At 40.0% G+C, this 27,135-nt stretch overlaps 2 protein-coding genes across 2 annotated transcripts; one reads left to right on the forward strand and one right to left on the reverse strand.

Annotated features, from left to right (window-relative positions):
- Positions 1 to 882: 882 nt before the first annotated feature.
- Positions 883 to 8,070, forward strand: masp2 (MBL associated serine protease 2). The gene is made up of 6 exons (XM_046343843.1): positions 883 to 1,019; positions 1,824 to 2,046; positions 2,380 to 2,557; positions 5,155 to 5,286; positions 6,518 to 6,714; positions 6,896 to 8,070. The coding sequence occupies exons 1-6, from the start codon at positions 1,012 to 1,014 to the stop codon at positions 7,058 to 7,060; spliced, it is 903 nt and encodes a 300-aa protein (XP_046199799.1). The 5' UTR covers positions 883 to 1,011; the 3' UTR covers positions 7,061 to 8,070.
- A 2,382-nt stretch (positions 8,071 to 10,452) lies between these two features.
- On the reverse strand, positions 10,453 to 26,958 carry dffa (DNA fragmentation factor, alpha polypeptide). The gene is made up of 6 exons (XM_046343842.1): positions 26,702 to 26,958; positions 15,438 to 15,596; positions 14,955 to 15,112; positions 14,548 to 14,743; positions 14,147 to 14,274; positions 10,453 to 13,043 (listed from the first exon to the last, which is right to left on the reverse strand). Exons 1-6 carry the CDS (start codon positions 26,793 to 26,795, stop codon positions 12,831 to 12,833), a joined length of 948 nt encoding a protein of 315 aa, XP_046199798.1. The 5' UTR covers positions 26,796 to 26,958; the 3' UTR covers positions 10,453 to 12,830.
- Positions 26,959 to 27,135: the final 177 nt, after the last annotated feature.

Raw genomic sequence — 27,135 nt, forward strand, 5'->3', positions numbered from 1 at the left:
ATTTCTAGGGACAATTAGGAGGCCTGCGTCTTGTGACCGTAGCGTACGTGTAGGTATGTACGGCAGGACCAAATCAGAGAGATAGGTAGGAGCAAGCCCATGTAATGCTTTGTAGGTTAGCAGTAAAACCTTGAAATCAGCCCTTGCCTTGACAGGAAGCCAGTGTAGGGAGGCTAGCACTGGGGTAATATGATCACATTTCTTTGTTCTAGTCAGGATTTTAGCAGCCGTATTTAGCCCTAACAAATGTATTTAGTGCTTTATCCGGGTAGCCGGAAAGTAGAGCATTGCAGTAGTCTAACCTAGAAGTGACAAAAGCATGGATGAATTTTTCCGCATCATTTTTGGACAGAAAGTTTCAGATTTTTTGCAATGTTACGTAGATGGAAAAAAGCTGTCCTTTCAATAGATCCAACACTATTGGTTTACACTAGTTGGTTGAGTGATAACCTGGCTCAAATTACAGGCATTAGTCACAGTTAGAAGCTTCCTATTGAGAGGACAGCAAGTTGCTAACCAGTCAATGTTCAGGTCAACCATAAAAAATACTTTTCTGTTAACATCACACACTATCAAGCATTGCACACATATTATCCAAATACTGACTGTTAGAAATTGGTGGCCTATAGCAGCACCCCAAATGAAGACGAGGCAGGTGAACACTTAAACAACATTTGATCCTCTCATTTTTATAGGAATATGGCTCTGAATATATACAGCAACGACAGGTACTGACTGGTACAGTAGATATATATATATATATATAAGTGAGGAATAGTCTAAGAACAGTTGTTGGCACCAGATTGATGCTGTAAAAGTCAACAGGGTTATAGGGTGTTGTAGATAGAACAAATCATGAGTCCATCATTGCTTTGTTTGTTTGCCCAAAGTCGGTTAGTCAGGACGCTAGTTCATTAACCTTGAGAGCACAAGGGTTCAAAGATAGTCAAACGTTCTGAGACACTGAACAAAACCTATGACACTGCTCCTCTGGAATCTTCTGCAGCCGAGATGAACTGGTAAGTTATCACTGCGAGTTCTTCATTAGGAATCAAATGAATAGATCTGAAGAATGTAGTCTAAAGCCACACTTGTTTTAAATGGGCAATCAACAGTTGAAACAATAACAAAAGTGATCTCACCGCCCCTGTTTCTGTAAAAAGCTACGGATGGGGCTGGAGAAATGTAATCAATCTCAAATCCATAGACAGAACTATGGATGGATCATCCATGATATCAAAATTATGATTTTAACCATGTTTTGAGGCTGTAATATTGGTTTACATTTAATTTGTTTACAAACATTGGAGTAAAAACAAGCTTATATTTTGGGTTGTGATGAGATACGACAGTTAAACTAAGCTCAAGGCATTAATAAGTAATACAAGTATATTTTTACATCAATTGAGTACATATAATGAATGTATAAGTCCAAAAATGTATGTAGCAACTTCAGATTGCACCTTTTAAAGTGCATGAATATGACAGAGGACCACCAATGAAAACATCAACAATGGAGCAAATGCATCCCACAATAACATTTTAACATGCAGTGCTCAAGGAATGGCATTACTTGAAAGCAACATCACTTTTTTTAATGATTTGAAGTTTTACATAATTTGTTTAAAGTCTCCAATGACAACAAAAAACATAAACAATAGGGTAATTGGTCCATTGTTTTGGTTATGATATAGTAAGGCAGTTTTACTGATCTTATAAAGGTATAAATCATATTCTTCAAAATGAACTTGTATATTTCATTAGCTGAAATTGCTGTAAATCTTAGACTGTAGCTTGAATGTTTATCTCACTTTGGTACACAGTGCGTATTGTGTATCTGTCCTCGCTGTCCTGCTTCCTGTATCTCTGAGCGTGGAAATGACGGGGTTGTTTGGCAGCTTCACTTCCCCCAACTTCCCTCGCCCATACCCCAACAACCATCACACAGTGTGGAACATCTCCGTCCCAGAAAGCCACAGGGTTAAACTCTACTTCACCCACTTCAGTCTGGAACCCTCCCACCACTGTGAATATGATTATATTCAGGTAAACAGTCCTGAGCAGTAGAGGCTGGTGAAAGGAGAAATTGGGAGGGCATACCTCATTCTAATGGCTACATTGGAATGAACGGTATTAAACATTTGCAAATGAAAGTTATGCATTCACACATGATCATTTGTAATAATAAGTTGTGTTCATAGATTACTTATTTATTGCATATGTTTTGCTACCGCTCCATTTATTACATTCCAACCATTACAATGCGCTCTTTCTCCATTTTCTCCATCCATCAGCCTCCACTGGTCCTGAGAAACACCCTCAAGAACTGCATGCACTCATTAACTTGTTAGAAATCTGTCTGTGCTCATGTTGAACTAGGTGTTTGCAGAGGCCAATGAGACATTGCGTTTCTGTGGCGAAGGGGAGAAAGAGTATGTAGACGCCCCCAGTAACACAGTTATCCTGTCGGCTGGGAACATCATGTCGGTAGTCTTCAGAAGTGACTACTCCAATGAGGGGCGTTTCACTGGCTTTCAAGCATTTTACACCTCAGAAGGTGAAGTAGAATTTTATTTTACCATTACTTTAACAAGGTGTCCCATTGAGACCAAGATCTCTTCCGTGAACACAATTGACAAAATACAATAAAATACAAATATACAAAACACATTAAAGTAAAACAATCACATTCCTCAGCAAAGAGGTTCGCAATCAACATGTTGAACTACCCAAGAGGCACCAGTACATCCAGTTATAGGGAACTCTGTTGATTGTTCCATTCATGGGGTGCAAAGAAACAAAAAGCTGTTTTACCTAACTGATGAAACTGAAGGAATTTCTAGAGTTAGCCATCCCTGAAACCAGGTATGGTAGCTGATGTTTAAAGGTGTATCATGATGTTAGGTACTGCAGGAGTTTTTGTAAAAGAGCTTTGTAAAGAAAAAAATAGCAGTGAATCAATTGACCTATGAGACTTCAAAAGAGAACCAGCCTACTTCATGGAAAATACTGCAGGGATGTGTATTGAACCGGTAGGCAGTATTAATGCTCTATGATAAACTGAATCTAACAGCTTTAATGAAGTGGCAGCTGCATTCATATACAGTGCCTTCCAAACGTATTCCCACCCCTTAACTTTTATCACAATTTGTTGGGTTACAGCCTGAATTTAAAATGTATTACATTGATACATTTTTTTTGTCACTGGCCTACACATAATACCCCAAAATGTCAAAGTGTAACTGTGTTTTTAGAAACATTTACAAATTAATTTAAAATGAAAAAACTGAAATGTATTGAGTCAATAAGTATTCATCCCTTTTGTTATTGCAAACCGGAAAAAAGTTCAGCAGTAAAAAATTCATATAATACGTTGCATGGACTCACTGTGTGCAATAGCCGAGCAGTGAATTTCAAACACAGATTCAACCACAAAGACCAGGGAGGTTTTCCAATACCTCACAAAAATAGACATGGTGAAGTTATTAATTACACTTTGGATGGTGTATGTATACACCCAATCACTATAAAGATACAGGCGTCCTTCTTAACTCAGTTACCAAAGAGGAAGGAAACCGCTCAGGGATTTCACCACGAGGCCAATGGTGACTTTAAAACAGCTAGAGTTTAATGGCTGTGATAGGAGAAAACTGAAGATGGATCAACAACATTGAGTTACTCCACAATACTAACCTAGTTAAAAGGAAGCTTGTACAGCATATACATATTCCAAATGATGCATCCTGTTTGCAACAAGGCGCTAAAGAAATACTGTAAAAAATGTGGCAAAGCAATTAACCTTTTGTCCTGAATGCAAAGTGTTATGTTTGGGGCAAATGCAGCACAACATATTTCTGAGTACCACTCAATATTTTCAAGCATAGTGGTGGCTGCTTCATGTTATGGCTACGCTTGTAATCGTTAAGCACCTTGGAGTTTTCCAGGATAAAAAAGAAACAGAATGGAGCTAAGCACATGCAAAATCCTAGAGGAAAACCTGGTTCAGTCTGCTTTCCACCAGACACTGAGAGATGAATTCTCCTTTCAGCAGAATAATAACCTAAAACACAAGGCAAAATCTACACTGGAGTTGCTTACTAAGAAGATGAGATGCAATTATGATTAAAAGCATCCCGTATATCCTTAATTTCAGCAATGATGCCAGAGTCAAACAGAACCTGCTTAGGTAGGGAAGAAGAGGAGTTTGTACACTTCAGTGAATTAACTGTTTCCCAAAATTTAGAAGGATCACCAGCAGAGATGGAGCTTAGAAAGTAGCTGGATTTAGCTTTCTTAATCGAGATAATACATCTGTTTATACATTTTCTGATAGATTGCTAATCTGTTAGTCAGTTTTCATTACTTTTGCCTAAGCCTGGTTCCTCATCTGAATAAACTCTGAAAGATCAGAGGGTTTGATCTGTTCTTGACTCTAAATTGTTTAAAAAGGTGTGTGTTTATCCACCAAAGGAATCAAGATAGAGGATAAATTTTCAAGGGTTAACTCTGGGTCAAGAAACAGGAGACTGAATAACTCACATTGGTATAATTCAAGCACAACCCCTTGGGAAACAATTATAAAAAAATAGATATATTCTTCAGTAGACGAATGTTGACAATGGTGCTGTCAGACCATTGCTGTTGGGGACAGACTACAGAAGATATGTATATACAGAGAACCCCAAATGTTCAGAATTTCCCTCACAACGACCAACTAGCAATATAAAACAGTAGGTATAATGATCTCAGAATACCCAATTCAGTAGAGGAATCAGGAAAAAAGGCCCCTGACCCGAGATGACTGTTCAGACTCCATTGCCTATATAGCAGTACTTAAATTGTCCTGCGTTGGACCAATAGAAATGTGCCTATGAATGTGAAATATAAATGATTACTTCTGGAAATGAATTCAAATTCATTATATGAACTTCACTTTACTTGTTTTTCATCATCTATACACTAATAATTACGTTTATTCTAAAACTGCTTGTAAACCCCTTAATTATCAATTATACATAATTATGTATACCTGAAATGTTATCAATGCATCCTCAATGACCTGGAACTCATCTTTGAATGTATGTTTGTATCTGCAACCCAAATGTAACATTCTTGTAGGTCTATATTAACTGGCTTCTCTCTCCCTGTTCACAGACATCAATGAGTGCCTCAGCACGGTAGATGGAGAGTCTGTGTGTGACCATTATTGTCACAATTATGTTGGTGGTTATTACTGCACTTGCAGGTTGGGATACCTGCTCCATGACAACAAAAGGTCCTGCACTGGTAAGGGTGATTTAAACTAGACAAAAAAAACAGGAATTCCAATGAATGAGGGAGTATTATTCATACGATTTGATTTGTTGGACTAATACTGATAGCAGTATTTGTGAACCTATAGGGCCTACATAGTTTAGGCTACATTTTTGATTAATTCATTATACAAATGCAATGCTTTCCTCTCAGCTTGGAATGGTTTCAAACATGAATACATGTATATATTCATGAATACTACAAAGAGATAGCACATTTAATTAGAATTGGCTTTAGACCATTACACAGCTAAAAGGCTTTCCTATCCATACCACTTAAAGAAGTTCTCCAATGTTTCGGAATACAGCACAAAGAAACTGAGAGGAAATGTGTCTTCACAAGAAAACAGAAAAACAATATTGAATGTATGTTTTACTTTCTGAATTCTAATGTCCCAAAGAACAGAAAATTGGGAGTGTACCTGAGGATAGTCATTTGACTGTCCATTTGTCCTTCACTTATCCCATGAACACAGAACAGACTATGTCCATCTCTAAAGATAATTTACAGCACTTTCAGAGCAGGGCACACTGCTGCCACGTGTTTGAAATAAGTACGCACACAGCAGCTCATTACAGCATAGTGGAGTGATTACAAAGTAATTTCAGAGTGAAGAAGCACAGAGCTGTAGAAAGTAGTTGATCTCTGCCAGCTGGCGCAAGGCTAGGTTAATTACTAGAGATTCCTAAGGGAAAAGCTCCCTGGAAAAGGCGTCGAAAATTGATACCTGTTTTCAACGCTAATAGCGCACTGATGCTGGGTAATTAATCACAATTACCAACGTGGACGTGCCTTAAATTGTTATTCTTAGCCAGAGGATAAAGTGACACCACATATCAGGGGATGAATAGACAAAAACAATTATCCGCTTTCAAATTTCTCAAATTATATAAATTACAGCAACTCTGCCTCTTTGAGATATCGATTTGTTGCTGTCTATTACAACATCTGTGTACTTACTAGAGTAATAATTCAGTTTAAATGAGCCCGATTGCTTATGCCAGAAGGATTTTGCGTCCACTAAAAGATAATAAGGGCGAATTATGACAAGACAATGGAAAGCTTCTCAATGTTTTTGCACTTACTATCCATTTTCTATTAACTAGGCTTTCTTTTAGAAGTGCTTCAAATAATGAGAATAAACTGCTTTAAAATAAACAAATAAATACAAACACTGATTTGATCTGTGTCTTTTCCTCTGTAGTGCCTTGCAGAGGTCAGGTGCTGACAGAGAGGTCAGGAGAGTTGACCAGCCCGGGTTATCCCAGTCCATACCCCACAATGAGTCATTGTAACTACACCATACTCCTACCAGAGGGATTCAGAGTGCTACTGGACTTCCAGGAACCGTTTGACGTAGAGGGCCACTCGGATGTCCCCTGTCCATATGATGTCTTGAAGGTCAGCCGGTGCATACTAGCGTAGGGCCATCCTTTAAAGTAACCAATCAAAGACACAAGGGCTGATGAATACACAATGTATTCCTACTCATGCTCTAGAAGCAACTTGTCTGTGTCTGCTGTCCCTCCTTGGAAGATGTATGGCCTTGGAGTTCCTGACCAAGTTTTCCTTCTCTTCCAAGATCTTCACGGAAGGACAAGAGTACGGACCGTTCTGTGGAGCATCTCCTCCTGGCAAGATAGACACGGGCAGTTACCAAGTACATGTCTCATTCAGGTCGGACATCTCAGGGAAAAACAAGGGATGGAAGATTAAGTATACCAGCTTGGGAGTTCAAAAAGCATAGTAGAACTTAAATCACATGCTATGCCAATGTGATACCTTGTCTGAAATCTTTGATAATCCACATGATATAAAAGGCCTAATTCAACAAGCAAACTCCAGTGTTAATTAAATAACACTGTAAAGGGCTTACTGTGAATTTTCCAGTAATTTACAGGAAACTATTGGCAAGTAGGTTTCCCTTTCAAATAGAGCATTAACCTCTAGTCATAATTAGATAAGGTAACTTCCCATCAATCAAAACAGACTATTTTTTGTTTCCAGAGTGGTATCTTACGAATCAGGTTTGAGGAGTTAGCAAGGTAACTTTGGCCAACTCTGAGTTCAACTTGGTATAACCAGTCATACGAATGTGGCTCACCTTTTAGCCAGGTACATTTCTATGGCAATGAATCCTTAACCTGCTCTGGGGCAGGCTAACTAAGGGCTAACTCCATTTACCCTGAATTACGTTTCTGTCCTGCAAGTTAAAGACCAATGAAATCAGATTCCCTTGCTCTCGCAAAAATATTGTCATCATCACAGTCATTGAAGAAGATAGTAATGACAGAATGCATTTGAAACTTCACACACATTAAAACTTTTGATTGAAAAATAAAATGATTATGATGAAATTATTTTATTGATAGGAGTGGGGAAAAAAGGTGCTCATGCATTGATAACCACACCAAAGATGGCATAAACAATAGGTAATAAAATCCTGAGTGGATCTAGCGTGCTTCATAGGGTACCCCTCTGGTATTGTTTTTTAGGGTTTACTGTAATCGTGAGCAGTTCTTTAACTTACATCCTGCAGTACTACATTCCCCCAGTACTACATTTCTTTTTGAATGTTGTTTGTACTCTGGCAGATGGTGAAATGGTGTATTTATCACATGTGCTTTCTGTTGCTTAGTTTGATAATTAGTAGTGTGTGTTTGTGATTGCTGTTGGGGTTTTCAACCCCCCCTATCCCCAGGTTGTTGTTGTTGGACTATTGTAATCTATTCTACTCAATTATATTCTATAATGTGATTATGAAGTCAGTGGTAGCTGTGCTGTTGTTGCTGTTCAGTGTTGTGTCTGTGGGGTGAAGGCTGAGGATCCCAATTTCCTTCAGGTCCGGTTCAAAGCCCTAGAGGAGAAACCTGAGGTCCTCTTGAAGATCCTAATACTTCTGAAGGACATACTGAATGCCAGTGAGACCAAAGTGAAGGCTCTGGAGACCAAGGTGGAGGCTAATCTCCTATGAAGATTATGAATGTGATGCTACAGTAGCAACTTCTGTCCTGTTGTTCCCCCAGGCATCTTCACAGCTTCAGTCAGGGCAGTCTACTACTATCCCAGACTGTAGCTTTAAAAACATTTTGTTTAGAGCAATCTTTGTGTGCCTGTACAGATGCAGAGGTCAGAAGAAAGACTAAACAATATAAGTGCAACAAAGACTTGGAGACAGACTAACAGGACTCGTTGAAATGGGGTGCTGTCATGCAGTACACTGCCAAGCAGAGGAGAACAAAATCTTACGGATCAAAGCACATCAGCGCCCTAGACGTGTCCACTTTTACCTAGACTTCAATAAACATCCAATGTTACTGCAACAAAGGCTCCAGAGTTTCACCCGATCACATGACCTTACCACAAAAAAGCTCTGGGCCACATCTATAAATGAGTTCCTCAAAGAGATGGTCAACATCTCAATAGCTAGTACAATAACTAAAGAGACACTGGTCATCCTTGCGGGACACCTCTAAATAGTTCCAATGCATTCAGATAAATACCCATATTCACAATTTTGCCCTCTGGTTTCTGATATAACATGTACCTCCCAAATAAAAAATACTGCCATAATACTGTCCTTGTAATATCCAATGGTTTTCCCAAGGTAGCAGATATTGTAGTGACCCTCAAAGCCAGAACTTCACAATTACTATATGCAAACAGTTACTCGGTCTGATATTCTCCACACAAACAGGCACTCGAAGCATTAAATTAATGCAGTGAAAGTAGTTTAAAAGTCAAATCAGCTGCTGCTATGTCTTCCGTCTAAGAAGCAATGATTTGTCGTTGTTTAACCTTCATACAATATGCATTTATTCTTCGTGCTCCCTAGCTACTCATCTATAAAAACTGATATTCTACGGTGCTTCAGTCTGATGAAATTGCCTGTTCTCAGACACTTTAGCAAGCAGCTAAGGGATGGGGCTAGATAAATGTAATCACTCAAATTCATAGCTACAACTATGGATGCAGGAATTAACCATCTCTATTCTATGAGAACAAATTAGTTTTAAATCATGCGAATCAAAGCAGTGTGTTTTTAAATACATTGTTTACAGAAAAATGTGTAAAACAATTAAATTGTGGGTCGCAATAGAGTAAGACAGTTGAATTGAGCTCATGATGCATTTATCATTTCTATCCACAATCAATGGCTATAGGCTATCATTAACTTTAACAGTCCAAAAATGAATGTATCAATCACAGATTGCTTCTTTAAATGAAATGCTATTGTTGGAAGGAGAGAAAACTGTAGTTCTCACAAATTGCTTCTAGCATGAGCCTAACTTTATCATTTGAAGGCCAACAGTTTCTTGTGGTAAGCTGCGCGAGTTCTCATGGACAATGACCCATCAGATGACATTACCTTGACATTTAGAAGAAAAGGATCCATTGTGCTTGAAGGCCTCCTTTAAGTCACTCACCTCATTTCAGACCTCACAAATGCCATAATTGTTTTGTTTAATGTCTACCACTAAAGAACATGGTTGAAAGACTTGGTTTACATTCAGATTGATAGTTGATGCAAAACAAAGGGAAATATTCTGAAATAATGATAATAAAATGAATATAACCATATTAAATTCCCAATCGAAACCTCCCAAAATGCTGAGACACTTCACACACTGCTTACATGTCACCTCTGCCCATTTCGGGTAACACTGGTTAAGCGGAGGTAATGTCACAGGAATTGCGCACGCCATAAAACCAATCAACTGACTGTCCAGACACATACAGCAACAGTACATAGCCAGTCACCTCTTTTCCCTCACACCCATCATTATTCCTTTACAATTGTATCATAGGGCCAAACAATGTACACGCCATGACATATAAAATAACTTCATTGAATATCAACAATCCATAACGTTTTTTTTTTTCTGGACCAATATATCGACGATACGGAGAAGAATATCTTGGCATCACAAGCCGTGAGTTAAATTTACCATTTAATGGTGGATCAAATGTCCTATCCTTCCTCTAGTCTTCCTGAGGCAATCCTCTATATCCTTTAGCTCATTAAAAAACACACAGCATTACATTCTTCTGTCCATGGATGTGAAGCACATTTTTATATACACTGGAAAAAAATAACAAGCAGTAAATGAAAAAGTTGTGAATGAAAACACAGTGATGTCAGGATTGCGCGCTTTATTGTAGAAAAGCTGTCATACTTAACACTCCGCTTGCCCAGTCAGTTCCATTTTAAACAGTTCCATTAAAAAAAAGCCTCATTAATCACACTGCAAAACTTTGATTACACAACTCTGTGGCTCAATGATAAAATATATGTACAGTACGTACATGTTAATTCATTTCATACAGAGGGCTCCCAAGATGCACCATTTCAAATGAACTGAACACACACCTTTTTCTTTCAAGGAACATTGGAAGCAATAACGAGTGTGTAACGGACTTCAGAGCATTTCAATTAATATTCACGTGGAGTACAAGAATCACATCATAATACAGGTGAAGATAACATGTTTCCCCATCCATTTGTCACCATAAATGCCTTCAATACACTTTTCTGTATATATAAAGCTGTTGGCATCTCATTGTCATGACATGTGCCTCCTTGCTGGCCCCATATCCTTGTTGTAAACGACTGGTTTGAAATGTGATCTTACAGCCCTTTAAGTCTGTCCTATTAACAAGGATGTCCTGTCAATACAACCAGATAGCTCACATGGGCCCACACTACACGGATGCACGCTTACATCACAATTACATATCAAATCTGATATCCTTTCTTACATTAACATTCCTAAATATACAGGGTTTAAGTACAGATCGATAAACCAATTCTGGTTGTTTCCCAAAAATAATGAATTCTAAGTTATATTTGATGTATATTGGTTAATAATATGCAGAGCAGTCAAAACAAGTAGAGTCAAAAGGGAAAGCAAAATAGGCAGAAGAAATAGGCTAAGTATTTGGCAAGGTTTTAGGAGGCATATCAACAATTCAGTATACAAAATTGACAGGAATGGAACATTTAGCTCTCATTTTAAATCTTCAGGAAAATAGGATTAAATATAATGTCAACAGATTACTGGGTTACTAATCTTTGACCACAAATGGATTGTCCAAGGTATTTGCTTACAATTTAAGTTAACATCAACCATAATTTTGTTATAGCTTCCAGGGGTAAGAATCAGGTATTGTGTCACACTTTGCTCCTGAGTAGGTAAAGTACCGGAGGAGTCGACCAAGACAACATATCAAAAGGGTTGCACAGTTGGTCCATCCCTAATTGTTCTGGTCATTAACATCTACCTATGCTAATAACACTTCTACTTAATGTACCTAAAGAGATAGCCATCATGTGGTTTACTCACAAAAGGGGCACCAAAGCCATTTGGCAAATAATGCCAGCGTTTATGAGCATTTATTGATGCCAGGAGGCGATATACAGTGCCCTCCGTAATTATTGGGACAGTGAAGCATTTATTCTTATTTTGGCTCTATACTCAAAGTTTGGAATTGAAATCAAGCAATTACTAAGAGGTAAAGTGCAGACTGTCAGATTTAATTTGAGGTTATTTTCATCCATATCGGGTGAACTGTTTAGAAATTACAGCACTTTTTGTACATAGTCCCCCGATTCTAGGATACCAAAGGTATTACGACACATTCACTTATATGTTTCTAAAAGTAGTCAAAAGTTTAGTATTCGGTCCCACATTCCTAGCACGCAATAATTACATCAAGATTTTGACTCTACAAACGTGGTGGATGCATTTGCTTTTTGGTTTGGTTGTGTTTCAGATTATTTGTGCCCATTAGAAATGAATGGTAAATAATGTATTGCGTCATTTTTATTGTAAATGAATTTCTAACACTTTTACATGAACGTGGATGCTACCATGATTATGGATAATCCTGAATGAAACGTGAACAATGAGTGAGAAAGTTAGATGCACAAATATCATACCCCCCCGAAAAATGCTAACCTCCCCTGTTATTATAATGGTGAGAGGTTAGTATGCCTTGGGGGAATGATATTTTTGCATCTGTAACTTTCCCACTCATCATTATTCACAATTCAATCAGGATAATCCAACATAGTTGTAGTCACAAGCTTGATGTAGTCTTTGTGTGCTACAAATATGGGACCAAATACTTAACATTTTACTACTTTAAACGCACAAATAAGTGAATTGGGAGGGGGACCATGTACAAAAAGTAACCGAATTTCTACATGGTTCACCCGATATAGATAAATACCCTCAAGTTAATGCTCACAGTGTGCACTTTAACCTCATGGTCATTGTTCGATTTCAAGAAAAAATGCTTTACCATCCAAATACTTATCGTCTCAGTCTTAAGGCAGATAGTGTGTGTTCTGTGGTCAGTGGTCAGAGACAGAGGGGTATTACTAGCTGGCTCTGGCGTGAAGTTTCCCTAAGTACAGATTTAGGATCAGTTTCCCCTTCCCTAATCCTAACCATAAGTGGGAAAACGCTAAACTCACCAAAGATCAGCGTGTAGTGGCAACTTCCCCCTACTCCTTACTTGCTGCGCTTGGCTTGTGTGGCTTGGCTCTTGTCGGAGGGCTGCGTGCTGTCCTGTTGTTGTGTGTGGCTACGGAGGTACTGCATGGCCTGAACCTGCTGGAGCCGCCTGCTCAGTTGCTCCTCGCATGCCTGCAGCAGCACCAATGTCCTCTCAGAGTCCCAGCCCAGGACTTGCTCCATGGCCCGTGCACCTTTCTTCACCACCATCTGCAGTTGACAACATTTTGGTTTGGTTTATTTCATGTTGTATACAGCTAAAATCAGAACTGCAATCTATTCTGAGAAAGACAGAAGTGCAGAGATGGGGGATAGGATAGTCTCTGCGCTGTATAGACATGGCAGAGATTTGCATTAGTTGCTCATGGTACATGAATGTCAATGGATCACATTGAAATAATATAATGCGGACTTAATAAGTAAATGTTCTTACATTCATTATGTTCAATGTAATTGATATTGTTTTCAGAGATAATTGACTTGGGAGATAAGAGGCTCAGAGTATACTTAGTGGTATGAAAAGCCCTTGATCTTAGATTTCAAACAGATACAGTTGGGACAAAAATGGTATTCAATATAAGAAATGCAATTCCTTGGTATACAGTGATGTTATTAGAACTGCTCTAAACGTATTTTTTGTTGTCAGGATTACTTGGCATATTTACAGACACTTGTACTATTTTTTTTTAATGTAGTTTGGTTTGGTGATAGAGTTAACAGCTTGATAAAAGATGTACTTAGGCAGTCCATTTTCATATGCTGTGTATACTGAAATCAAGAGTGCAGAGGGATAGTGCCACCAAGTGGACAGAATATAGAAATTCTCACATATACTGTAGTTCCCATTTCCCTCATGTGGTGGAAAGGAAACAATTTCATGCGTCCAAATTCTTTACCCTTTTACCTTAACTGTGTGTTTGTTCACTTCCCTTCATGGATTTAAAAGGGAAGGAGCTGTGTAATAAACTCCCGCTAACCTATGCTTACACGAATCCAATGCTTTAAAATACATGGGGAGAAGTGAACCCTTTCAGGAGAATTGGGACGCAATCCAGTGCATCTCGATAATGGAAAGTATTTCTCTCCTGTTCGCTTTTTTCTGTGCACTAAACTGAATAACTTAGGACATATCACTGTAATACTGTGGATACCTACCAGGGACTTCGTTTTCACAATGCATGCCTTTTCATATCAATGCAGATTAAGGAGAGTAGACAAGGACCGAGTAGACAAGGAGAGGGGTCCACTTTAGTCTATTAATATGATCGTGTATAACCAAATGCAGCGTTTAGCTGTTGGTATTTGTGACATACCTGCAGCTCCTCATTGGAGAGCCTGGTCTCAGGGCTCGTTTTACCCTTGAGAACCATCAGCGTTCTGGACATGAATCCTGATGCCGAATCTACCGCCATCCCGTCTGTCACATCCCCATCACCTGACCCTGTGAGACATGGGTTATGGTAGAACACAATCACTCCCACAACACAACTTGGCTGAGCCAGAGGTTTAGAGGCAATATTTCAGGGCTAGTTGTCTATTGCTTAAAGAATGGCTCCATCTAGTGACAAAAAAAGCCACACAATGCTTTTACATAAACTACCACAACATTTGAGTTGAAGTTAAAATGCCTTCCCTCACTTCAAATGGCATTTCCACTCACATAGGTGGATCTTCTAACAGATTGATCCCATTTTATTCCTGATAGCGCTCTCACCGTCATTTCTAGGCTCTGCCTCTTGACTGTCTTCTCTCTCCACTGCCTTGAGGTAGAGCTGGAGCAGTTCCTTGGACTGTCGCTCTTCCTCCCTGCGGTCCAACACTCTCTGTAGAGTGTCCTGGAGATTCAGCGCCTTCCTCTCCGGGAAGCCCAGGGCTGAGGCCAGCTTTAAACAAGGCACGTCCACTAGGGTCTGGAACACGCAACATGTATAGTTATTCTCGCTATTACACATAGAGGGCTTTGTATTGAAGTAGTATACACAATATTTATACCATACCCGTAGCCATAAATGTTGTTTTTATCTGATGGAATAGGATCTAACTTTAACAAGATATTCTATATTCATACATTTAAATGTGAGAGGGGGGATGGAGGTGGAGATGTTATTGAAGTTACCCTACTTGTAATTCTGCCTCCGACATCAGTATGATGCTGGCCAGGTCCTTCTTGAGTTGCTGGGCCAGGTAGAACCAGGGCTCGATCCCACTGACTGAGCTGTCCACAGCATCGCTCTCAAGATTCACAGACTCCCTGGTCATCCAAGCTGTGCCGCCATCAACTACAGTAGCATGGTATAAAATCACTATGCGTTAGTATGGGAATGCAACCTGGGAGAGCTAAGACAGATGACCAATGCCACGTAATCAAAGAACAGAGTTTGGTCTTTAACTAGTTAGCCCAAAAAACAAGCAAAGAAACAAACATACTCTTGGAATATAGGCATAGAATGTCAGAGGATGCGCTTTCCCAAGAGGTTGGCTCAAACTGCAGATAGATCAACTTAGAAGCCGCAAAATGACGGATCACACAATAGTAGGCTTAAACAATGACTATAGCCTAACATGACAATACATATTTGCATTGACAGAACAGAAAAAGCTTACTTCTCCGTAGTGGGGCCCACGTCTCTTTTTCATGCAAGAGCATAAACTTTGTGTTTGTAGGTAAGCACAAGAAATAGGCCTCATCTTCAACTATTGTCCCATCATCTTCTAATACCACAGAGACGGAGGTACTTGGGCTAAACCCAAGAGATTCGCTTCCTGGGAGGTAGAATTACAGAAAAGTGCAGGTACATAAACATGTATATGGAATGAATGATTACTGATACTTTACTTGAACTTGCCACCATAACAAGAGCTTCATAGCATGCATCACTCACAACTTAGAAATTATTAATGTAATGACATCTATATGCGTAGCAGTATTTAGCCTTGACACCCTGATTATACCACCTGCATGAGTGTCATGAGCACTTATAGGGCACCATTTGTGGCTGAGAGACAGTTAAGTAGAACATTGCACTTCTGCATTGCTGCGTGCTCAATAGGCCTAGATGAAGTGTGTTGCTATCTTTCATTTGTAGTTTGCAGTTGTGTAGCGGAGGGTAAACGCAGGTTACCAACGTTTTCTTTTTGCCCATCAATTTTCTACTTTTTGCAGACCAGCGATCAGAGTTTACACTCCAGTTGATTTTTTTATTAACCTTTATTTAACGAGGCAAGTCAGTTAAGAACAAATTCTTATTTACAATGACGGCCTAGGAACAGTGGGTTAACTGCATTGTTCAGGGGCAGAATGACAGATTTATACCTTTTCAGCTTGGGGATTCGATCTAGCAACCTTTCAGTTACTAGGCTACCTGCCGCCCCTATTTACATCACTGTTAGTTTGGTACAGTACTTACTTGCATTATTATCTAGCTACAGTGCATTCAGAAAGTATTCATACCACTTGACTTACTCCTCATTTTGTTGTGTTCCAGCCTGAATTCCAAATTTAGATTTTAAATAGATTTGTTTCTCACCCATCTACACACAATACCCCATAATGACAATCATGTTTTTAGAAACTGTTGCAAATGTATTGAAAAATCATATACAGAAATACCTCATTTACATAAGTATTCAAATCCATGAGTGAATACATGTTAGAATCACCTTTGGCAGCGATTACAGCTGTGAGTCTTTTCTAGGTACGTCTCTAAGAGCTTTGCACACCTGGATTGTGCAACATTTTCACATTATTCAAGCTCTGTCAAATTGGTTGTTGATCATTGCTAGACAGGCATTGTCAAGTCTGCCATAGATGTTCAAGTCGATTTCAGCTAAAACTGTAACCAGACCACTCAGGAACATTAAATGCTGTCTTGAAGCAACTCCAGTGTATATTTGACCTTGTGTTTTAGGTTATGGTCTTGCTGAAAGGTGAATTTGTCAGGTTTCCTCTAGGATTTTGCTTGTGATTAGCTCTATTCCATTTATTTTTATCCTAAAAAACTCCCTAGTGCTTTTCAATGACAAGCATACCCATAACGAACATAGACAGTGCTCTAACTCCCTTAGCTCCACAATGAAATAGGGTGCAGGCCAGGCAGCAGGCTGTTAACAAGCCTGCCAGCTTAGTGGAGTCTGCCACGAGCACAGTCAGTGTAGTCAGCTCAGCTATCCCCATTGAGACCGTGTCTGTACCTCGAGCTAGGTTGGTCAAAACTAAACATGGCAGTGTTCGCCTTAGCAATCTCACTAGAATAAAGACCTCCTCAATTCCTGCCATTATTGAAAGAGATTGTGATACCTCACATCTCAAAATAGGGCTACTTAATGTTAGATCCCTCACTTCCAAGGCAGTTATAGTCAATGAACTAATCACTGATCATAACTTGATGTGATTGGCCTGACTGAAACATGGCTTAAGCCTGATGAATTTACTATGTTAAATGAGGCCTCACCTCCTGGTTACACTAGTGACCATATCCCCCGCTCATCCCACATTTACGATAGCACATTTCAATTTACAAAAAAACAAAAAAAACAATGCTTTCATCTTTTGAGCTTCTAGTCATGAAATCTATGTAGCCTACTCACTTTTTATAGCTACTGTTTACAGGCCTCCTGGGCCATATACAGCATTCCCCACTGAGTTCCCTGAATTCCTATCGGACCTTGAAGTCATAGCAGATAATATTCAAAGTTTTGGTGACTAACATTCACATGGAAAAGTCCACAGACCCACTCCAAAGGGCTTTCAGAGCCATCATCGACTCAGTGGGTTTTGTCCAACATGTCTCCGGACCTACTCACTGCCACAGTCATACTCTGGACCTAGTTTTGTCCCATGGAATAAATGTTGTGGATTTTAATGTTTTTCCTCATAATCCTGGACTATCGGACCACCATTTTATTACATTTGCTATCGCAACAAATCTGCTCAGACCCCAACCAAGGATCATCAAAAGTCATGCTATAAAATTCTCAGACAACCCAAAGATTCCTTGATGCCCTTCCAGACTCCCTCTGTCTACCCAAGGACGTCAGAGGACAAAAATCAGTTAACCACCTAACTGAGGAACTCAATTTAACCTTGCGCAATACCCTAGATGCACCCCTAAAAACATTTGTCACAAGAAACTAGCTCCCTGGTATACAGAAAATACCCGAGCTCTGAAGCAAGCTTCCAGATAATTGGAACGGAAATGGTGCCACACCAAACTGGAAGTCTTCCGACTAGGTTGGAAAGACAGTACCGTGCAGTATCGAAGAAGAAAATAACAACAATCCAAAATGTCTTTTTGATACGGTCACAAAGCTAACTAAAAAGCAGCATTCCTCAAGAGAGGATGGCTTTCACTTCAGCAGTAATAAATTCATGAACTTCTTTGACGAAAAGATCATGATTATTAGAAAGCAAATTACGGACTCCTCTTTAAATCTGCGTATTCCTCCAAAGCTCAGTTGTCCTGAGTCTGCACAACTCTGTCAGTACCTAGGATCAAGGGAGACACTCAAGTGTTTTAGTACTATATCTCTTGACACAATGATGATAATAATCATGGCCTCTAAACCTTCAAGCTGCATACTGGACCCTATTCCAACTAAACTACTGAAAGAGCTGCTTCCTGTGCTTGGCCCTCCTATGTTGAACATAATAAACGGCTCTCTATCCACCAGATGTGTACCAAACTCACTAAAAGTGGCAGTAATAAAACCTCTTGAAAAAGCCAAACCTTGACCCAGAAAATATAAAAAACTATCGGCCTATATCGAATCTTCCATTCCTCTCAAACATTTTAGAAAAGGCTGTTGCGCAGCAACTCACAGCCTTCCTGAAGACAAAGAATGTATACAAAATGCTTCAGGCTGGTTTTAGACCCCATCATAGCACTGAGACTGCACTTGTGATGGTTGTAAATGACCTCTTAATGGCGTCAGACCGAGGCTCTGCATCTGCCCTCGTGCTCCTAGACCTTAGTGCTGCTTTTGATACCCTCGATCACCACATTCTTTTGGACAGATTGGAAACCCAAATTGGTCTACACCGACAAGTTCTGGCCTGGTTTAGATCTTATCTGTCGGACAAATCAACTGTAAATTTCGGTGTCACTCAAGGTTCCATTTTAGGACCACTATTGTTTTCAATATATATTTTACCTTTTGGGGATGTCATTCGTAAACATAATGCAACTTTCACTGCTATGCGGATGACACACAGCTGTACATTTCGATGAAACATGGTGAAGCCCCAAAATTGCCCTCGCTGGAAGCCTGCATTTCAGTCATAAGGAAGTGAATGGCTGCAAACTTTCTACTTTTAAACACGGACAAAACAGAGATGCTTGTTCTAGGTCCCAAGAAACAAAAGAGATCTTCTGTTGAATCTGACAATTAATCTTGATGGTAAAACTGAAGGACCTCGGCGTTACTCTGGACCCTGATCTCTCTTTTGACGAACATATCAAGACTGTTTCAAGGACAGCTTATTTTATACTACGTAACATTGTAAAAATCAGAAATTTTTAGTCCAAAAATGATTCAGAAAAATGTATCCATGCTTTTGTCACTTCTAGGTCTAGACTACTGCAATGTTCTACTTTCCGGCTAAAGCACTAAATAAACTTCAGTTAGTGATATGGCTGCTAGAATCCTGACTAGAACCAAAAATTTGATCATATTACTCCAGTGCTAGCGTCCCTACACTGGCTTCCTGTTAAGGTAAGGGCTGATTTTAAGGTTTTACTGCTAACCAACAAAGCATTACATGGGCTTGCTCCTACCCATCTTTCCGATTTGGCCCTGCCATACATACCTACACGTACGCTACGGTCACAAGACGCAGGCCTCCTAATTGTCCCTAGAATTTCTAAGCAAACAGCTGGAGGCAGGGCTTTCTCCTACAGAGCTCCATTTTTATGAAATGGTCTGCCTACCTATGTGAGAGACGCAGACTCGGTCTCAACCTTTAAGTCTTTACTGAAGACTCATCTCTTCAGTAGATCATATAATTGAGTGTAGTCTGGCCCAGGAGTGTGAAGGTGAACTGAAAGGCACTGGAACAACGAACCACCCTTGCCGTCTCTGCCTGGCCGGTTCCCCTCTCTCCACTGGGATTCTCTGCCTCTAACCCTATTACAGGGGCTGAGTCACTGGCTTACTGGTGCTCTTCCATGCCGTCCCTATGAGGGGTGCGTCACTTGAGTGGGTTGAGTCACTGACGTGGTCTTCCCGTCCTTGGGTTGTGCCGTGGCGGAGATCATTGTGGGCTATACTCAGCCTCGTCTCAGGATGTTAAGTTGGTGGTTGAAGATATCCCTCTAGTGGTGTGGGGGCTGTGCTTTGGAAAAGTGGGTGGGGTTATATCCTGCCTGTTTGGCCCTGTCCGGGGGTATCATCAGATGGGGCCACAGTGTCTCCTGACACCTCCCGTCTCAGCCTACAGTATTTACGCTGCAGTAGTTTATGGCTAGGGTCAGTCTGTTATATCTGGAGTATTTCTCCTGCCTTTTCCGGTGTCCTGTGTGAATTTAAGTATGCTCGCTCTAATTCTCTCTCTTCTCTCTCTCGGAGGACCATGCCCCAGGACTACCTGGCATGATGACTCCTTGCTGTTTGACCATGCTGGTCATTTATGAACATTTGAACATCTTGACCATGTCCTAATATAATCTTCACCCAGCACAGCCAGAAGAGGACTGGCCACCCCACTTTTCTAGGGAGTTTTTCCTAGCCACCGTGCTTCTACATCTGTATTGCTTGGTGTTTGGGGTTTTAGGCTGGGTTTCTGTACAGCACTTTGAGATATCAGCTGATGTAAGAAGGGCTATATAAATTCATTTGATAACGATGCAGCCACCACCATGCTTGAAAATATGAAGAGTAGTACTCAGTGATGTGTTTGACCCAAAGATAACACTTTGTATTCAAAACAGGATGGATGTTTTGGAATATCTTTACAAGCTTCCATTTTTTCACTCTTTCAAATATTTTAGTATTGTAGACTAACTACAATGTTGTTGATTCATCCTATCACAGATATTAAACTCTGTTTTAAAGTCAACATTGGCGCCATGGTGAAATCCCTGAGCAGTTTTCCTTCCTCTCCGGCAAGTGAGTTAGGAAGGATGCCTGTATCTTTATAGTGACCAGGTGTATACATACACCATCCAAAGTGTAATTAATAACTTCACCCATGCTGAAAGGGATGTTCAATGTCTGTTTTTTTAAAGAACAAGCCCCCATCTTCCAATAGGTGCCCTTCTTTGCGAGGCTTTGGAAAACCTCCCTGGTCTTTGTGGTTGAAATTCATGTATGTGTCTGGTACAGAGATGATGTAGTCATTCAAAAATCATATTAAAACACTATTATTGCACTGTGACCCAAAATCTAAACTTAATCCAATTTAAAATCAGGCTGTAACACAACAAAATGTGGAAAAGGTCAAGGAGTGTGAATACTTTCTGAAGGCACTGTATGGATTTCCACAAAACACATGATTATACTTATTATCTAGTAGTATTCTAGATCTCGTGTCCAGGCCAGGGATGTGAGCTTTGTTAAGACAGCACCACGCCTAGTGAGTAGCATTTTAGGAATTTAAGGGATGTCCCATAGAGGTTTGAGGTTAAATGTGTTTTATATTGGATTTTCGGTTCACTTCATCACTAGCTATTGAACCAAGCCTTCCATGGCTATGAAGATGGTATATTTTGATTCAGGGATGGATGGAAAACAATTCACAATGTTTTCATTACATCAAATATTAAAAAAAAAGTCAGATTTAAGATTTCAAATCGTTAATAGCTCTTATATAAATGGCGTGCCATGACTATGGAAATTATCCAGTGCTGCCCCATATCAAGGACAAGCAGCTACAATCATAGCTATGGTCTATGATCTTTGTCTTTCTTTCCACAAACACACACAATGCTGTTTTTTGGTTGCTATTTTAGTGACTCGTCAGTAGCCTAACGAATTGCATCGGTAAGATAGTCATTCATTTGACTGCCTAATTTGCATACTGGTAGTCTATGGCGATTACCTGCAAAAAAATTACTTAAAAGGAAGCTTGAAGCCTGCGTTAGTCATCAGACTCTTACAAGATTATTTAAGAAGAAATGTGGGTTAGTTGTTAAACAGGTTTTTCTTTAAAATGTTGTATAAATGACATAGTTACAAATACAAATGATTTGATTTAACTGATGTTGTTCTCTTCCTCTTGTTGTCTTAGCTAGCGCTTCCAATCAACACCTGTGATTTCTTTATGTCTCTCTCTAATATCAATATGACTTGTATGCTGTAGTTTAGGATAGGTATCATTGTTTTAGTTTACTGCGGAGCCCCTAGTCCCACTCAACATGCCTCAGATACCTCCTTTGTCCCACCTCCCACACATGCGGTGACCTCACCCAGCATAACTAGTGCATCCAGAGATGCAAGCTCTCTTATCGTTACTCAATGACAGTAAGAGAGGTAACCATAAAAGCCTTGGTTTCATGCATGTTAACATCAGAAGCCTCCTCCCTAAGTTTGTTTTACTCACTGCTTTAGCACAGTCCACTAATGCTGATGTCCTTGCCGTGTCTGAATCCTGGCTTAGGAAGGCCATCAAATATTCAGAGAATTCCATCCAACATTTTCCGTCAAGATCGAACTGCCAAAGGGGGAGGAGTTGCAATCTACTGCAGAGATCACCTGCAAAGTTCTGCCATACTTTCCAGGTCTATGCCCAAACAGTTCGAGCTTCTAATTTAAAAAATCCATCTCTCCAGAAATAAGTCTCAATGTTGCCGCTTGTTATAGACCCCCCTTAGCTCCCAGCTGTGCCATGAACACCATATGTGAATAGATTGCCCCCCACCTATCTTCAGAGTTCGTTCTGTTCGGTGATCTAAACTGGGATATGCTTAACAGCCCGGCAGTCCTACAATCTAAGCTAGATGCCCTCAATCTCACACAAATTATCAAGGAACCCACCAGGTACAACCCCAAATCCGTAAACATGGGCACCCTCATAAATATTATCCTGACCAACTTGCCCTCCAAATCCACTGCGGTTTTGACCTCTGCTGATCTCAGCCTCATTGCCTGCCTCCGTTATGAGTTCGCAGTCAAACGACCACCCCTCATCACTGTCAAACGCTCCCTAAAACACTTCTGCGAGCAAGGCTTTCTAATCAACCTGGCCCGGGTATCCTGGAAGGATATTGACCTCATCCCGTCAGTAGAGGATGCCTGGTCGTTCTTTAAAAGTAATTTCCTCACCATCTAAAATAAGCATGCCCCTTTCATTTTTTTTTTTAGAACTAAGAACAGATATAGCTCTTGGTTCACTCCAGACCTGACCCCCCTCGACCAGCACAAAAACTTCCTGTACTAGCATCAAATAGACCCCGCAATATGCAACTTTTCAGAAAAGTCAGGAACCAATACACGCAGTCAGTTAGGAAAGCAAAGACTAGCTTTTTCAAACAGAAATTTGCATCCTGTAGCTGTAAAGTCCATGGAGAATAAGAGCACCTCCTCCCAGCTGCCCACTGCACTGAGGCTAGGAAACACTGTCACCACCGATAAATCCACGATAATCAATCATTTCAACAAGCATTTCTCTACGGCTAGCCATGTTACTTGCCCAGCTACTTGCCCAAGCTTCCCCAGCTTCTCCTTCACCCAAATAGCAGATGTTCTGAAAGAGCTGCAAAACCTGTACCCTCTGTACCCTCTCAAATTATCCGCCTCCATTTTTGCAACCCCTATTACCAGTCTGTTCAACCTCTCTTTCGTATCCTCCGAGATTCCTAAAGATGGGAAAGCTGCCGTGGTCATCCCCCTCTTCAAAGGGGGTGACAATCTAGACCCAAACCCATCCTGCCTTTCTAAAGTCTTCGAAAGCCAAGTTAACAAACAGATCACTGACCATTTTGAATCCCACCGTACCTTCTCCGCTGTGCAATCTGGTTTCCGAGCTGGTCAGCCACGCTCAAGGTGACCTCAGCCACACTCAAGGTACTAAACGATATCATAACCGCCATTGATAAAAGACAGTACTGTGCAGCCTTCTTCATTGACCTGGCCAAGGTTTTCGACTATGTCGAGGTACGGTGACAGAGTCGAAAGCCTTGGCCAGGCCGATGAAGACGGCTGCACAGACGGCTGCACAGTGGCAGTTATGATATTGTTTAGTACCTCGAGTGTGGCTGAGGTGCACCTTGAGCATGGCTGACCAGCTCGGAAACCGGATTGCTCACCGTATTCTTATCGGCAGACTGAACAGCCTTGGTTTCTCAAATTACTGCCTCGTCTGGTTCACCAACTACTTCTCAGATAGAGTTCAGTGTGTCAAATCGGAGGGCCTGTTGTCCGGACCTCTGGCAGTCATTATGGGGGTACCACAGGGTTCAATTCTCGGGCCGACTCCTTTCTCTGTATATATGAACGATGTCACTCTTGCTCCGGGTGATTCCCTGATCCACTTCTACGCAGATGACACCATTCTGTGTACATCTGGCCCCTCTTTGGACACTGTGTTAACAAACCTCCAAACAAGCTTCAATGCCATAACAACACTCCTGAGGCCTCCAACTGCTCTTAAAACACTAGTAAAACTAAATGCATGCTTTTCAACTGATCGCCGCCCGCCCGCCCAACTAGCATCACTACTCTGGAAGGTTCTGACTTAGAATATGTGAACAACTACAAATACCTATGTGTCTGGCTAGACTGTAAACTCTCCTTCCAGACTCATATTAAACATCTCCAATCCAAAATGAAATCTAGAATCAGCTTCCTATTTTGCAACAAAGCCTCCTTCACTTACGCCACCAAACATACCCTCATAAAACTGACTATCCTACCGATCCTCGACTTTGGCGATGTCATTTACAAAATAGCCTCCAACACTCTACTTAGCAAATTGGATCCAGTTTATCACAGCGCCATCCGTTTTGTCACCAAAGCCCCATATAGCACTCTCACCACTGCGACCTGTATGCTCTCGTCGGCTGGCCCTCGCTACATATTTGTTGCCAGACCCACTGGCTCCAGGTCATCTAGAAGTCTTCGCTAGGTAAAGCTCCACCTTATCTCAGCTCAATGGTCACGATAACCACACCCACTGGTAGCACGCGCTCCAGCAGGTTTTTCTCACTGGTCATCCCCAAAGCCAACACCTCCTTTGGCAGCCTTTCCTTCCAGTTCTCTGCCGCCAATGAATGGAACGAATTGCAAAAATCGCTGAAGTTGGAGACTTATATAGCCCTCACTAACATTAAACATCAGCTATCAGAGCAGCTAACTGATCGCTGCAGCTGTGCACAGCCCATCTGTAAATAGCCCATCCAATCTACCTACCTCATCCCCATATTGTTTTAATTTACTTTCTTTTGCACACCAGTATTTCTACTTGCACATCATCTGCACATCTGTCATTCCAGTGTTAATTTGCTAAATTGTAATTACTTCTCTACTATGGCCTATTTATTGCCTTACTTCCTCACGCCATTTGCACACACTGTATATAGACTTTCTATTGTTATTGACTGTACATTTGTTTATTCCATGTGTAACTCTGTGTCACAGTGCTTTGCTTTATCTTGGCCAGGTCACAGTTGTAAATGAGAACTTGTTCTCAACTGGCCTACCTGGTTAAATAAAGGTGAAAAAAAGTCTAAATAGTTCAACTTAATGTTTGTCATCTCCAGCACCACCCCAACATCAACATATGTTAAAGTGGCACATGTCTATGTTTTGTAGTAAAACAATAGAGGAAGACAAGTGCTTCCAATGATATAAACCAATTAGCAGACAATTAGTAGGTAATGTCTACTTGTAACTGGTTAAAAGCACACTATGCACACTGATGTCATTGGATGTTGATGTTGGGGTGGTACTGGAGATTATGAATACTTTTTTATATATTTTTTAAAAACATTTCCCTTTAACATGTATGGGCCCAGAACTTAAATGAACAACTGTTTATTTTAGAGACACATTTTTAAATCATACAAATAGGAAAATGTAACTTTTTTTCAAGATAATTCAGGCTATTTACTTTATTTATGTTTTAATAAAATACATCATTTTAAGAACAAACATAATTGTGGCAATTCATATCTTAAAGTAAAATACTTTAATCTCAAGAGAAGACAGGTTAAATGTAAAAACAAATTAAAAGGTGTAATGTTCTCTCACTTAGAAAATATTCCTTATCATATAGGACCTTGGCGATATCCCAAAAAAAACAAACAAGAAAAAAAGTATGGATTGTTCCATCCACCCCTGATTCCGAATATACTATCCTCATAGTCATGGCATGGTTGGTTCAATAGCCATTGACTAGAGAACACAGATATACACCGAATATCCAGTATACAACTAATTTTACCTCCGTCTGCTGAGGTGCCATATCTAATTCAATCAAGTTTGTACAGGTCGAATATGTAGAGCACACAGAGCAAAATGTTGCTCATACAGTTTCCAGAATGTAGTGATGATTCACGAAGATTAGAGATCATAGTTGACTGCTAGTTGATTTCCCAATGAACGAATAATAGATACTGTAAACATTATATAATTTAACAGCTGATACAGTGGCAACGTATGCTGCTACATACAGATACCTACCTACCTGGCGCTAGGCTAGCAAAATGTATTCTGCATTTGGGTTGTATTTATATGACACGTAGTTACAATCACTTGTCTTCATTAAGGAGGAATGCATGCTCCCAGCTCATCAGGAAGACTATCTATAGTAGCTACCAAAACTATTATAACACACGCAAAGATAAACTAACTTTTCTGTAGCTATCTAACCTTAGCTAGCTAACTTAGCTAGTTGTGGTTGGCTAGACAGCTGTTTACAACGTTCATTAGCGTACCTTTAATCTTTAGTTGGTCCAGAGAAGGAACAACCAAACCGTATGATTGTTGACGCGTAAAATTACACACCTTACAAGGTTTTAGTTCAGACATCACTCTTTTGTTATGCCGAAAGTTAAATAACCTTACGGAAGTTTACTGCATGCACCTTCTTGGCAGATTCAAACGCGAACACGGAAATCCTGACATGATGTCACGGGAAATGTAGTGTTATGCGATTTAAAGTCAAAGTTCTGATTTTGAAAAGTAATAAAATAAATGCATATATAGTGTATATATATATATATATATATATATATATATATATATATATATATATATATATATATATATATATATATATATATATATAGTGTATATATATATATATAAACCAAACCTAACAGTCGTTTACGGTATGCACCTTCTTGACATATCCGCAAAAACGGAAGTC

The sequence above is a fragment of the Oncorhynchus gorbuscha genome, linkage group LG03 (genome assembly GCF_021184085.1).
Source record: "Oncorhynchus gorbuscha isolate QuinsamMale2020 ecotype Even-year linkage group LG03, OgorEven_v1.0, whole genome shotgun sequence".
Lineage (NCBI taxonomy): Eukaryota > Metazoa > Chordata > Actinopteri > Salmoniformes > Salmonidae > Oncorhynchus > Oncorhynchus gorbuscha.